We start from the raw sequence: 15380 nt of genomic DNA, 5'->3' as shown, positions 1-15380 counted from the left end.
CATCCTTCTGATAGTCGATAATGAAGCGCTATCACACTATACAAAAGTCACATTGGAGGAAAATAAAAGCTAGCATGCTCTCCTGACAATTTATAATTTCACCAACTTCATAGACTTCATCTCATCAGATTATTAGAGCCCTGCTCAGAGGGATCAATCATTGAGGAGTTCCTAAGTGTGAAGAAAATGATTGGAAAGTATTTTCTGTTTACCCCACATGAAAGTAAGAAATAAAAGGGAATCTTCTTTAAGAGCAGAAACTTCATGACCCAAGGATATTAATGTTTCAGTTCTCAGATCAGAGATGGCTCTACACTTAGGCAGATGTACTATCATCCAGAAAGCACTATTTAAAGAGAGCTTTAACGCTCTGGAATCATTTGCCCACTGCCCACCTTAACTCCATCCTTCCTGCTTTCTGCCTTGAAATTCCCTTCATTAAGTAGGCACTTAAACTCTGGAAGCTTGCTATGAAATACGCTTCCTGGGAGAATTTTCTGAACTTTGCTTTAAGTGCAGATTGGTTCATCAGATTATTTAGCTAACACTTGTAGCTCTGATACGATAAAATATAGTTAAATTTCACTGAAGAAAGAGAAAATACATGTGAATTGATATTATAATTTTGACTTCCTTACAACTGTGTTCAAAGATCTCTATTATCTGGCTTTAGTTTATATTTCTAACCTTTTTTCCCACTTTTTCCTTTCACATTGCATTCTGACTCTTCCCTATATAAACATCACTTTTCTACACCTGTGACTCTGCTCATTTCTGAAGCCCTCACAGATGTCACATCCTTGATAATTTGTCCATTGATAGATGAGATAACTTGAGACAGCTATTCACAGTAAAGATTTTAGCTCCAATGTATGGTTTCGAGTAGTTCTCAAGTAACAAATTACAGTGTGCATAAGAATCACCTGGAGTGCTAGCCAAAGATGGAGATTTTGCGGCTCCACCTCAAAGATTCTGATTTGGTAGTTCTATGAGAACTACCAAACTCCCAGAATATGCATTGTTAATAAGTCCACCAGGTGATTCCAATGCAGGTAATTCCAGGACCTCTTTTCAAGACAGTGCTCCAATAACCTTTCTCCTTTGCTTTTTAAATTTCTGGCAAAAGACTTCCCAGAAAACATTTTTTAAAATGAAATTGTCATTAAAAATTATTAATTCCCAGAATTCCATTCCATAAATGCTAGAGTACAGACAGTTTTATCTATCTTCCTAACTGGATTGAAAGTATTTAGATGGAAGATAGCTAAATGTGGGTTAATGAAATTGCTGTTAATTACTTTTTGAGAAAATGTAGGAATCCCAAGAACATGCTATAATTTGCATCACTTTTGTACTGCCTCTACCAGCTCTGTAGTTAAAGAGTAACAAAACAACCATTTATGAAAGGGCAGGTTTAAGATGAAAATAATTCTTTTGCAAAACTCAGGAAACAGTATCAGAGCCTGCGAACTGTGCGCTTCCAACTGGAGAATCCTGTATTTGTAATAAATTCCTTTTGCTCTGGATGAGTTCTGCATTTTCAATGAGGTTAACTTGGCAACATTCTAGTTGATTTTAATAAAAATAGCTGCTTTGAGGACAGGGAGCTGAGGTTGCCAATTTTACAGCTGCCTTTGCACGATTACTCTTACACCTCCTTCAGGGCTACTTAGAACCAGTAAGCAAATTAAGTGTATCGATTGCAATTTTGTTGGTCTAACCCCCTCTTTTTTTTTTTTTCCTTAAGGAATAAACTTGATTCCTTTCAGTATGTGTCTGTTCAGAGTGATCTCTTTTCTTTTCAGCCATAACACAAAGACAACATCATGGCTGGATCCACGACTTGCGAAAAAGGCTAAACCTCCAGAAGAATGCAAAGAAAATGGTAGGTTATTTAAGTTTTTATGGTGTTTCGGCGTTGCACTTTGAGAGTATGTGTGTTTCTTAAGAGAGGGTCTTGTCTAAAGAAGCCATAATCTGATTGAGAAAATTTTAAAGCTGTAATATTTAATGCCCAGATAGGAGAAAGAATTAACTCGGCATTTCAGCAGTGCCATGTGGTTTTCCTTTTTCTCTCTGAGGGGACTGTGCTGGACATCACAGCTCTGTCATCTCTATGGGTTCTCTTTGACTCCTGGCCTGACTTCCCACCACCTACTAGGGAGTTTTTGTTTGCAATATGTCTCTCTGAGGACTCTGATCTTTTCATTGGAATTAAATATGGTGTATAGAGAAAAGTATTGTGGCACTATAAGTAATATTTTATTTTTGTGTTTTGAGGTATAGCATTCTTCTAGTTATTAAGGAATCGGTGATATAAAGATTTATACGTATGGCTCCTTTCCTTTAATCAAACATTTAAATACAAAAATTAATTGCATGAATGTGCTGGGTTATCTTTAGTATTTTCCAGTTCCCAATGTAATGACGTTAATTTGCTTAAAAATTGACTGTTTTCATCTATGTGAAGAGTTTTTAAAAATAATTTTGAGGATTAGATGAAAGTAAACCTTGTTTTTAAATTAATAAATTATATAAATGAAGTGTTACTGATGATACTTACAAGTTTTTTTAACATTGAGTTTAATGTTAAAAGAGTTCTTATAATTCATCTAAAATGATAAATAGCGTATACTCCTGATGATTCATTATTTGACCACATTCACAGCCTTTATCTGATCAAATTATTAGAGACTTGTTCAGAGGCATCTATCATTGAAGAGCTCTAAAAGTGAGGAAAGTGATGAGGAGTGTTTAAACTTTTAAAAAAGTTTTTAGAAAGTCAACTTTTTAAAAAGTCTATAACTGTAAAAGTCCTTTTATTTTAATGGTAATTCTGTCTTTCTCAGACAATATCAAGATAATATTGTTCATTCCTATGTTATAAGGTAACTGTTCACAAGCTGGATATACAACTGAGCTAAATAAAAAATCAGTTTACCGGCTATATGTACATATTTGAATGCATAAATGTCTAATTTTTATCACTACATATAATTTTATATTCATAGCTATGTCTGTATGCCTTCTGTATAAAAGTATAGCTATATGTGTGTGAATCTTTTACAATTATTCTGTGACCTGAGACTTTTGAGCACAATTAGGTTACATTTCATTGGCACTAATAAGACATATGTTGCAAATTATGATAGGTTATAAATTAAAATGACCTGATCTGCTATCTGGGAGTTATGATTTACTGATGCCACAGATATAAAACTATATATATATATATATATATATATACACACACACACTAATTAAAATGAATTCAGTGATTTTGCAGTTCTGTACCTGTTGAACTTCTCAACTGTCTTGTACATTTGAGTTGTTCTTTTCATTATAAAAGGCTATTAAAGTCAAATTTTAAAATCCTGGGAGAGATGTAGGTTTAACATTTTGCATAACTGTAACATTTCAATGTTATCAGTTTTTCCCATATCTGTACTCATCTGCCTTCTCAGCATGGTAGATGCCGAAAATATGATACCAGTACCTGTGAATTCATGTGATATTAAAAAATGAGTCCTAGAATACAGTCTAATAGCTCAGAGTGATTTATAACTGGATAATTACTATTTTTCTTTTTCTACAAAATAAGTAATTCCCAGATTTTATTTCATATGTTACTGGAGTATTTTACAATGTAAACTAACATCTAGTTAGAATGCTATTGTTCCAGGCACATATTTTAAGTTTTCATACCAAGAAAAGTGCTTTTTGGTCATACTGTTACTTCTGTTTTATTTTTCTTTAAATAGCATAGATTAAAACTGCTTGTTTAAAATGTTGGATGTTAATGGATTGCTGTTGAGCCTACTAGTTAAGACAGGCTTCTTTATATCTATCATAGGTCAGCACAGATCAGAAAAGTTAGTAGTTTTCTGAATGCTGAAATATGTATAAAATGTGTATAAAAATTGTAGAGGCTTAAGATGATAATATCTTTCACTAGCAGAGATTTATCCTTCTTCCACCATGGAGACAGAGCGGAGGCTAATTATCTTAATCCAATCACAGCTGAGCCAACATGAGGTTGGGTTGAGCTTTGGTGAGACCCAGTCTACCTCTGGTTTGCTTTTGTTCTTAGGGTGTTTGCCCACCCAGAGTTTCAACTAATAGCCTATTGTAGGTCAGCAAATATTTTCCATAAAGTGTCAGGTAGTAAATACTTTAGGCTTTGGTCACCCAGTTTCTTCGCAACTACTCATTGTTGTACAAAAGTGACCAAAGTCAATATATAAATAAAGGGTATAGATATATTTCAATAAAACATTGCTCGTAGACACAGAAATTTGAGTTTCATGAATTAAAATATTATTCTTCTTTTGATTTTTTTTCTCAATCATTTAAAATTATATAAACTGTTCTTAGCTCTTGGACCATACAAAACATAGGGGCAGGCTGGACTCCGTCCGAGGATGAACCCTGGCCTGGTGTATCCATGTGGAGCCTGCCCCTGGGCAGGTCTTGAACACCAATATTTTAAAAATATTTTTCTTCTCAGTAATGCAAGACTACCAGAAATCTGTGGTGCTTTTCAGGGGTTTTAGCTTAGTTTTTTGCCTCCAGACCTTGCATCTTCTGAATTTGACAGATGTCATCATGGAATGATTGGCATGTGTTAGAGCTTTGTCAGTCCCTCAAGACTCTGCAACAGTCTGCTGGTTTCTCTCAACCCCAGTGATGGCCTTCTTCCCAGGCCAAGTCTGGATTCTTTCCACAGCCCAGAATCAACAAAAATCATCTACAACATTCCTCCCTTACCTCTCCAGGATTCTTTCCTCTTCAGATTCTTAGACCATTTTAGATCTGTTGTTTCAGCAGTTCTCTGATTCCTTTGTATTGTTTATTTGTTATATTTGATCTAGATTTTCTATGTGTTCTCTTAACCTGCTCACTTCATCCTACCTGGAAGCAGAAATTTTAGTGCAGTAATTTTTAAGTTGTACATTTAAGACTTTACTGGATTGCATGCTATAAATTCTTTATTATCATTATAATCATACTTAATCCCTCAAGATTGAATTCCATGTTATGTATGTGTGCATACTATTATGAATGTACATATGTATGTGTGTGTATGTAGATCTGGACCTGTAAATGTATGCTTCTTCAGTTCTGTTTACATAGATGCTTGAAGGTAATTACTTAGTCACCTATAATAAGATGAAGTCAAGTAAAAGAGAGATGGAAGGAGTATCAACTGATTTAAATTATTCTTGGGTGAGAGAAAAAACTAGCAAATGTTTTCTCATTGGCATCAAGGAGGGAAAAGCCACCATGGATGGCTCAGTACAAATACTTATTAAACAAGTACTTATTCTGTTGACACTAAAGCAATCATTTTTCTTTTTTGTTTGAAGGATAACACAGCTACTAAACATAAAAACATACTTCCTTCTCTCAGAATATGGTTGAAAATAGTAAAGTCATTGTGCTCTGTGCATTTGTCACAGCTCTGTGCATTTTTGGAATTTAAGCACCAGTCTACATGGCAGAAAAAAGTCTCCACCTACTACAAGACTCTAATATTAGGATTTGGGGGAGTGCTGTTTAGCAACACAATATAGTCTTTTACAAAATGCAACAGAAATAACAGTTAACTATTAAATAATGTGGATGCAAGATTGGTTGAACTGTATATAAAGCACCATCATATTGTCCCCAGTCCTGAGAATCAGCACTGTGATGTTTGTCTGAGATATTTCCAATCATAAACATCCCAGTGGTGACACACTCCACATGAATCACTGAATTAGGGTCAATATCAAAAGTGATTCAATCCCTGTAGGACTCTTTATAAAGTTGAAAAGTGACTAAAATCAGTAGGACTACAGTATTGTATTCAGGAGAGGAAATTATGTAGGATTTGTAGTCAGGGAAAACTGTATTCCAAATCCAAATCTGTGGGCTTTTAGGCAGGTACTTAATCTCTGGGAGCCTAGGTTTTCTCACCTGTAAATGGAAATGATATCTATTTCATGCACATTTAGTTTCACAAACAAGGACAGAGTTTGTTGCACCATAGACTCTAAATAACTGCTTCTTTATTTTCATTCGAGTATGCTCTGAGCCATAGACAACGGGGAAGAAATTCAGAATAGTTGGCCTACCTTACGAGCCTTTAATTTCTCTAGGGTGTCCGGAAGAGGTAGAAAAGAACAAACCCATGTAGGCAAAACTTATCCAGCTAGCTAATCCAGCCTAATATTAATAGATTGGAGGTTCCCCCCCTCCATTCTGTTAAACTGGCTCTAAATTTCACCAAGTTATAATTAGAGCTGTATGAATTGGGTAATGTCATTTCTGTATTCAGTATCTATGAATTATGAGTTGTTTCATGTTGCCATAGGAAAGAAAAATCACATAATCTTAACCTTTTTACCTACATGAGAACTGCATTTCAACTTACATTAACTAAAGCTTTGAACTATTACTTAATCTATCTTAAAAAAAAAAAAAAGCTATGTCCGAAATGCTCATGAACAAAGATAGCATAAACTTTGTTTCATAATATTTATTAAATGGATTTTTTCGAGGATAAGGAGATTACCTTTCTAAAATAATAGAAGACGCTAATTAATTTCAGGTCATTTCTTTTTTTTTTTTTTTTCAGGTCATTTCTTAAGTGAGTTTTATAGACATGACAGAAATATTTGGACATGCATACTTTTATTTTTATTTTCATAGTTCAAATTCTTTTTCTAGACTACATAATTTATTTCCCTTAAATAGGGACTTTGGCCTACTTTCTCATTAAATTTGTATTGATAATTAGAGCTCCTAATTTCTCAAGATTAAATATGATCAAATTAATATATCCCTTGAATATTTGTTTTTCTAATCTGATAAAACTGCTAAGATTATATTTGTAAAGTATCTTGAAATTTTTTCACTAGGAAGAATTAATAAAAAACAGACTCTAAAAATATTAACTATTCAAGTACTAAAACTTTAAAGTTGAAAAGATTCATTTATATGCAAATATTGAAATCCTAATGTTTAAATATTATGAACAAACTAATTTGTGTATTTTGTTTCTATACTGATATTTTGAGTGTTTTTGTAAAAAAAATGAGGAAATTTAAAATATCTTAACAGAAGCAGTTAGTTCTTATTTCACTAACTGGTAATTATTTGTGTTACAGTAAGTCCTCTACATATGAACGAGTTCTGTTCTGAGAGTGCATTCGTAAGACCCATTTGTTTGTAAGTCCAACAAAGTTAGCCTAGGTACCCAGCTAACACAATCGGCTGTATAGTACTATACTGTGATAGGTTTATAATACTTTTCACACAACTAATACATTAAAAAACAAACACAAAACATAAAACATTTTTAATCTTATAGTACAGTACCTTGAAAAGTACAGTAGTAAAGTACAACAGCTGGCATGCAGGGGCTGGCATCGAGTGAACAGGCAAAAAGAGTTACTGACTGGAGGAGGGAGAGGAGGTGGGAGATAGTAGAGCTGAAGGATCATCAGCAGTAGGAGATGAAGGGCAAGTTGCAATTTCACTCTCGTCTGACGTTGATGGCACAGGTTCTGGTTCCTTGCTGGATTCAATTCTATCTACCCTCTTGAAAAAATGGTCCAGTGATGTCTGGATAGTAACTCTTTTTTTCTCATCATAGATGACACAGTAGCACTAGATTGCATTCTGAATGGCTGCTACAACCTTCATGTACTGTTCTACGTTCAGATTCTGTGCCTCAAAAACTAACAGTGCCTCCTCAAATAAAGAAAAACCCCTTGCCATTTCCTGTGTCATGAATCTCTTTGGTTCTTCAGTTACTTCTGCTTCCTCTTGTCTTTCTCCGTCCTTTCCTTGGGCCTCCAGTTCCATCAGGTTTTCATTAGTAAGCTCCTCATGTTGCATAGCAAGGAGTTTAATGTTATAAGAATGAGCGACATCTACCATCTTTTCACCTCGCTCCACTCTCTCAATTATTTTCAGTTTTGTTTCCATCGTCATCGCTTGGCACTTCTTAGCAGTACCAGCTACATCACCACTGCTTTTATGCTTGCTTCCAGACATCCTGGGCTGGAAATAAAGATACTGTACTGCTGTACTCTATATAGTACTATACAGTAAAGTACACAAAAGCACAACCACTTGTAGAGGATGCAAACACATGACAGTGTGCACCAGACATGTGAGCTAACTTATGTGATTGGACATGCAAATGCAAGTTCCCATCTTTGAAAGTTCGCAACTTGAAGGTTCGTATGTAGGAGACTTACTGTAGTCATGATTTTCTATAGCAGCACTTTGAGATATGCTTTATCCAATAATATAGCACCCTTTCCATAATTTCAGCTCAAGAGTACTAAGAAAATAACAATATTTTAGGAATATAAATCTTTTGGGGAGGAAATAATGTTAATCCAAAATAAATCATATAGGATGGATATTGCACTGTTGTGCACAGGTACCAGATTCTGGGTTGTTACTGGCTGTCATTTGTTCTAATTGGTCCCATTCTATTCTGATGGGTTGGTGTCCAAACAATTAAAGCTGTTAAATATTTGGAATATCTTTCCTTCACTAATTGTTTATCTGTTTCCCTTCTACCTATTAATGTTTACTTTAGCTATAAAGTAGTACCTGCAGAAGGATTATGAAATTTTGTCCTCCTTTAGTTCTTGATGTCTCAACTTACATTTATGCTTAGGAATAAGTTGTGTCTTATCCTTACTCTTTAATGCACACAAGTTTAAAAACAATATTGACATCATTGAATCTGCTCTATACAGTAGCAAAATTATTTTAAATTTTTTCAAAGATGACTTTTTTTAAAGCATTATAAATCCACAGAAAATAACAAAACGATTACAGGGAGGTCCCAAACACCCTTCATGAAGTCTCCCCCACGTTAACATCTTATATATATATATATAATACAATATCAAAATCAGGAAATTGACATTGGTACAATGAACAGAACTTATTCAGACTTCACCAGTTATACAAGTGGTCGTTTGTGTTTGTGTGTGTTTGTGTAGTTCTATACAATTATATCACATGTGTAGCTCCACATAACTATAACCACAATAAAGATACATTACCACGAGGCTCCCTTATCTACCAGTTTGTAGCCATATACGTGTCCTCCCACTGCACAAACCTTAGCCACTAATCTATTCTTCATTTCAATTATTTTGTTATTTCAAATGTGTTATACAATAGAATCATACAGTGTGTAAACTTTTGAGATTGCTTTTTCCACTCAATTTAATTACGTTGAAATCCATTCAAGTGTGTGTCTCAATGGTTTGCTACTTTTTATGTACCAATGTTTGTTTAAGCATTTACCCACTGAAGGACACCTGGATTGTTTCCAGTTTTTAGCTAATACAAATAAAACTACAACAGACACTTGTATACAGGTTTTTGCATGAACATAGGTTTAATTTCTCTGGGATAAGTGACCAAGAGTGCAATTGCTAGATTATTATAGAAAGTGCATCTTTAGTTTTAGAATAAACTACCAAACTATTTTCCAGAGTGCCTGTACTCTTTTATTGTACATCCCCACCAGCAGTGAAGAAGTGATCCAGTTTTTCTGCATATTTGTTAGCATTTGGTGTTACGACTATTTTTTATTTTAGCCATTTTGATAGGTGTGTAATGATATTGTATTGTGGTTTTAATTTGTGTTTCCCTAATGGCTAATGATATTGAACATATTTTCATGTGATTATTTGTCATTTATATATCCTTCTCAGAGTAAGTCTGGTCATGTCTTTTGACCAATTTTTAATTAGACTCTTTTTTTATTCAGTTTTGAGAGTTCTTTATGTATTCTAGATAGAAGTCCCTCTATCAGATATGTTCTTTACAAACATTATCTCCCAGTCTGTAATTGGCCTTTCCATCCTCTTCACAGGGTTTTTTGCAGAGAAAATGTTTTTAATTTCAATAAAGTCTAATTTATCAAATTTTCCTTTTATGAACCATGTTTCTGATAACAAGTGTAAGGACTCTTCACCTAGCCCTAGATGCCAAAGAGTTTCTCATGTTTTTTTCCTAAATTGTATAGTTTTACATTTAAGCCTGTGGTCTATGTTTACTTAATTTTTTATAAGGTGTAAGGTTTAGGTTAAGGTTCAGTTTTTTCCCTGTGGATATCCAGTTACTGTAGCACCATTTGTATAACAGGCTATCCTCTCTCCATTGGATTGTGAATGCAACTTTGTCATAAATCAGTGGGTTCCACTGGTCTATGGGTCTGTCTCTGTGCCAGTAACACACTCTCTTGATTCCTGTAGGTCTGTGGTAAGCCTTAATATTAGGGAGAATCATGCTCCCTAGTTTATTCTTTTCTAGGAAGAGAGAAGGAGAGAAAGAGAAAGGAGTTTTAGTTAATCAGGAAGAGATAACAATTCTGAACTTTTATGCATGCTTGTATGTATAGCTTCAAGTTATACAGAGAGGGGGAAAAAATGACAAATCTGAAAAAAAGAATTTAAAGAATTCACTATTAGAGTGTATGATTGAGTGCATCTCTCTTACTACTCAATATATTAAACACAGAAAAATAAGAAGAAAGATTTGAATAACAGAAAAGGTATTCTTGATCTAAAAGTTTAAACGAATGGAGAATACACTTCCCAAGCATACATAGTACTTTATGAACATTGAATACATAATAGTCCATAGAGTAGGTCTTTACAAAATTTAAAGATGACATTCCTATATTACAGAAAACTTTAATTATATATCAATAAAAAGAAAAATAGTCTCCATAATAGGAAATTTTAAAACATTAAAAAAATGTTTCCACCTTCATTGGGGTATAGCTGACAAATGAAATTGTGTCAGTTTAAGGCATGCGGTATGATGATTTGATACACATATATATTGTGAAATGATTAACACAATTTAGTTAATATATCCATCAACTCACATGGTTACCTTTTTGTGTCTGTGTGGTGAGAACATTGAAGATATACTCTCTTAGCAACTTTCAAGTATATGATACAGTGCTATTAACTGTAGTCACTATGCTGTACATTAGAACCTCAGAACTTATTCATCTTATAACTGTAAGTTTCTTTGTTTTGACCAGTATCACCTGATTATCCCCCATTCCCCAGCCCCTGGCAACCACCATCCTGCTCTGTTTCTATGACTTCAGCTTTTTAGGATTTCACATATAAGTGAGATCATATAGTAAATGTCTTTCTCTGACTTATTTCACTTAGCATAGTGCCCTCAAGGTCTGTGCATGTTGTCGCAAATGGCAGGATTTTCTTCTTTTCTATGTCTTAATAATATACCATTTATATATATCTTATTTTCTTTATCCATTCATTGATCAGTGGATACTTAGGTTGTTTCCATATCTTGGCTATTGTGAATAAAGTTGTGGTGAACATGGGAATTCAGATATCTCTTTGAGGTTATAATTTAATTTCCTTGAGATATATATGCAGAAGTGGGAGTTCAGGATCATGTAGTAGTTCTATTTTTAATTTTTTGAGGAACCTCCATACTGTTTTCCATAGTGGCTGCACCAATTTACATTCCCTACCAGTAGTGCACAAGGGTTTTCTTTTGAACATCTCTTGTCTTTTTGATAGTAGCCATTCTGACAGATGTGAGATGATATTTCCTTGTGGTTCTGATTTGCATTTCCCTGATGATTAATGATGTTGAGAACCTTTTCATGTACCTGTTAATCATGTATGTGTCTTCTTTGGAAATATGTCTGTTCAGGTCCTTTGCCCATTTTTAAATTAGATTTTTTTTTTTTTTTTTTTGCTAGTCGTACAAGTCCCTTATATATTTTAGATATTAATCCCTTTCCAGGTAAATGTTCTGCAAATATTTTCTGCCATTTTATAGATTGCATTTTTATTATGCTGATTTTTTTTCAGTGCAGATGTTTTCCCACTTGTTTAGTTTTGCATTTGCTGCTTGTTCTTTTATTGTCATTTCCAAAAAGTATTGCCGAGATCAGTGTCAAAGAGCTTTGTCCATGTGTTTTCTTCTAGGATTTTTATGGCTTCAGGTCTTAGATTTGAGTCTTTAAGATGTTTCAAGTTAATTTTTGTGAGTGGTGTAAGATAGAGGTCCAATTTCATTTTTTGAATGTGAATATCCAGTTTTCCCAACACGAATTGTTGAAGAGACTGTCCTTTCCCCATTGAGTATTCTTAGCTCCTTTATCAAGTACTATTTGACCGTAAATGAAAAGGTTTACTTCTGGGCTCCTTTTTAAAATTAATTAATTAATTAATCAATCATTTTTTGGCTGCATTGGGTCTTCACTGCCATGCATGATCTTTCTCTAGTTGCAGTGAGTGGGGGCTTCTCTTCGTTTTGGTGCGGGCTTCTCATTGTGGTGGCTTCTCTTCTTGTGGAGCACCTGCTCTAGGCTGTGAGCTTCAGTAGTTCTGGCATGTGGGCTCAGTAGTTGTGGCTCGTGGGCTCTAGAGCACAGGCTCAGTAGTTGTGGCGCATGGGCTAAGTTGCTCCATGGCATGTGGGATCTTCCCAGACCAGAGCTCGAACCCATGTCCCCTGCATTGACAGGTGGATTCTTAACCACTGTATCACCAGGGAAGTCCTATTTCTGGGCTGTTGATTCTATTCCATTTGTCAGTGTGTCTGTTTTTACGCCAGTACCATACTGTTTGATTACTTTAGCTTTGCAATATAGTTTGAAGTCAAGAGGAAGTGTGATGCCTCCACCTTTGTTTTTCCCTCCTCTGGATTTCTTTGAGTATTTGGGATCTTTTGTGGTGCCATACAAATTTTACAGTTGTTTTTTCTATTCTGTGAAAAATTCCATTGGAACTTTATTAGAGATTGCATTGACTCTGTAGATGGTTTTAGGTAGCTGGACATTTTAACAATACTAATTCATCAAATCCATCAAGATGAGATTTTTTTCGATTTATATGTGCCTCTTCAATGTCTTTCATCAATGTCTTATAGTTTCAATTGTACACATCTTTTACCTCCTTAAATTTATTCCTTAATATTTTTTTGATGCTATTGTAAATGGGATTTTTTTGTTTTTCAGATAGTTTTTTGTTGCACAGAAATGAAACTAATTTTTATTTGTTATTTTTCTATTCTACAAATTTATTGAATTCTTTGACTGCTTCTAACAAGTTTTTGGTGGAGTTTAGGATTTTCTATATATAAGATTATATCATTTGCAAACACAGACCATTTTACTACTTTCTTTCTGATTTATATGCCATTTATTTCTTTTTCTTGCCTAACTACTGTGTCTAGGACTTAGAGTACTATGTTAAATGAAATGGTGAGAATGGGTGCCTATGTATTGTTCCTGATCTTAGAGAAAAAACTTTTAACCTTCACCGTTGAGTATGATGTTAGCTGTGAGCTTTTCAAAAATGTTTTTTTGTATTGAAGTATGTTCCTTCTATGCCCAGTTTGTTGAAGCTTTTTATCATGAAGGGATGTTGAATTTTGTCACATTATTTTTGTGCATCGATTGAGATAATCATATAGTTTTTATTTTTCATTCTATTAATGTACTATATCATATTTATTGATTTATGTATGTTGAACCATCCTTGCATCCCAGTAATAAATCCCACTTGATCACGGTGTATGATCCTTTTAATATGCTGTTGAATTCAGTTTGCTAGTATTTTGTTGAGAATTTTTCCATCTATCTTTATTAGGAATATTGACCTGTAATTTTTTTTTTTTTTTGTCTTGTAATTTTTTTCCCAGTGTACTTAACTGGCTTTGGGATCAGGGTAATGCGGGTCTCATAAATTGAGTTTGGAAGTGTTTGTTCATCTTCAGTATTTTGGAGAAGTTTGAGGAGAATTGGTATTAATTCCTCTTTAAATGTTCAGTAGAATTCACTCGTGAAGCTATCTGGTCTTGAGCTTTACTTTGTTGGGAGGTTTTTGATTACTGATTCAATCTCCTTACTTGTTATTTGTCTGTTCAGATCTATTTATTTATAATTAAGTCTTGATAAATTGTATGTTTCTAGGAACTTACTCATTTCTTCTAGGTTATCCAGTCTATGGTATATAATTGTAGTAGTCTTTCCTGAAGTTTTTTTATTTCTGTAGTATCAGTTGTAATATCTTCTCTTTCAGTTCTGATTTTGAGTATTTGCTGTTCTTTCATAGTCTAGCTAAAGGTTTATCAATTTTATGTATCATTTCATAAAACCTACTCTTAGTTTTCTTGATGTTTCTCTTATTTTTCTAGTCTCTTATTTCATTTATTTCTCATCTGATCTTTGTATTTTCTTTACTTCTGTTAACTTTGGATTTAGTTTGTTCTTACATTTCTACTTCCTTGAGATGTAAAATTAGGTTGCTTACTTGAGATTTCATTCTTCTTAATATAGGTTTTGATTACTATAAATTTCCCTCTTAATATTTCTTTTGCTGCATCCCATAAGTTTTGGTATTTTGTGTTTCTATTTTCAATTGTTTGAAGATTTGTTTTTTTAACATCTTTATTGGAGTATAATTGCTTGACAATGTTGTGTTAGTTCCTCCTATATAAGAAAATGAATCAGCTATATGTATACTTATATCCCCATATCCCCTCCCTCTTGTGTCTCCCTCTCACCCTCCCTATCCCACCCCTCTAGGTGGTCACAAAGCACCAAGCTGATCTCCCCGTGCAATGCAGCTGCTTCCCACTAGCTATATATTTTACATTTGGTAGTGTACCTATTTCCATGCTACTTTCTCACTTCATCCCAGCTTACCCTTCCGCCTCCTTGTGGCCTCAAGTCTATTCTCTACATCTGTGTCTTTATTCCTGTCCTGCCCCTAGGTTCATGAGGACCATCTTTCTTTTATTCCATTTATATGCATTAGCATACAGTATTTGTTTTTCTCTTTCTGACTTACTTCACTCTGTATGACAGACTCTAGGTCCATCCACCTCACTACAAATAAGTCAATTTCGATTCTTTTTGTGGCTGAGTAATATTCCTTTGTATATATGTGCCACATCTTCTTTATCTATTCATCTGTCGATGGACACTTCGGTTGCTTCCATGTCCTGGCTATTGTAAGTAGTGCTGCAGTGAACAATGTGGTACATGACTCTTTTTGAATTATGGTTTTCTCAGGGCATATGCCCAGTAGTGGGATTGCTGGGTCATAGGGTAGCTCTACTTTTAGTTTTTTAAGGAACCTCTGTATTGTTCTCCATAGTGGCTGTATCAATTTACATTCCCACCAACAGTGCAAGAGGGTTCCCTTTTCTCCACACCCTCTCCAGAATTTATTGTTTGTAGATTTTTGATGATGGCCATTCTGACTGGAGTGAGGTGATACCTCATTGTAGTTTTGAATTTTATATTTGTAATATAGTCTGATTTGCATTTCTCTAATGATTAGTGATGTTGA

At 34.3% G+C, this 15380-nt stretch overlaps 1 protein-coding gene across 1 annotated transcript in view; it reads left to right on the top strand.

The window, feature by feature from the left end:
* Positions 1 to 15380, top strand: part of MAGI2 (membrane associated guanylate kinase, WW and PDZ domain containing 2) — a 1340884-nt gene that overhangs the window by 872386 nt on the left and 453118 nt on the right. Inside the window, exon 6 of the mRNA XM_029233155.1 lies at positions 1806 to 1885. Within this exon, the coding sequence (XP_029088988.1) occupies positions 1806 to 1885 (80 nt within the window). The remainder of the gene's footprint in view (positions 1 to 1805; positions 1886 to 15380) is intronic.

This window comes from Monodon monoceros, unplaced genomic scaffold (assembly GCF_005190385.1).
Source record: "Monodon monoceros isolate NGI ecotype Baffin Bay Population unplaced genomic scaffold, NGI_Narwhal_1 Super_Scaffold_2, whole genome shotgun sequence".
Taxonomy (NCBI): domain Eukaryota; kingdom Metazoa; phylum Chordata; class Mammalia; order Artiodactyla; family Monodontidae; genus Monodon; species Monodon monoceros.
The sequence above is the reverse complement of the archived record's forward strand: the minus strand, read 5'-3'. Positions and strand labels throughout refer to the sequence as shown.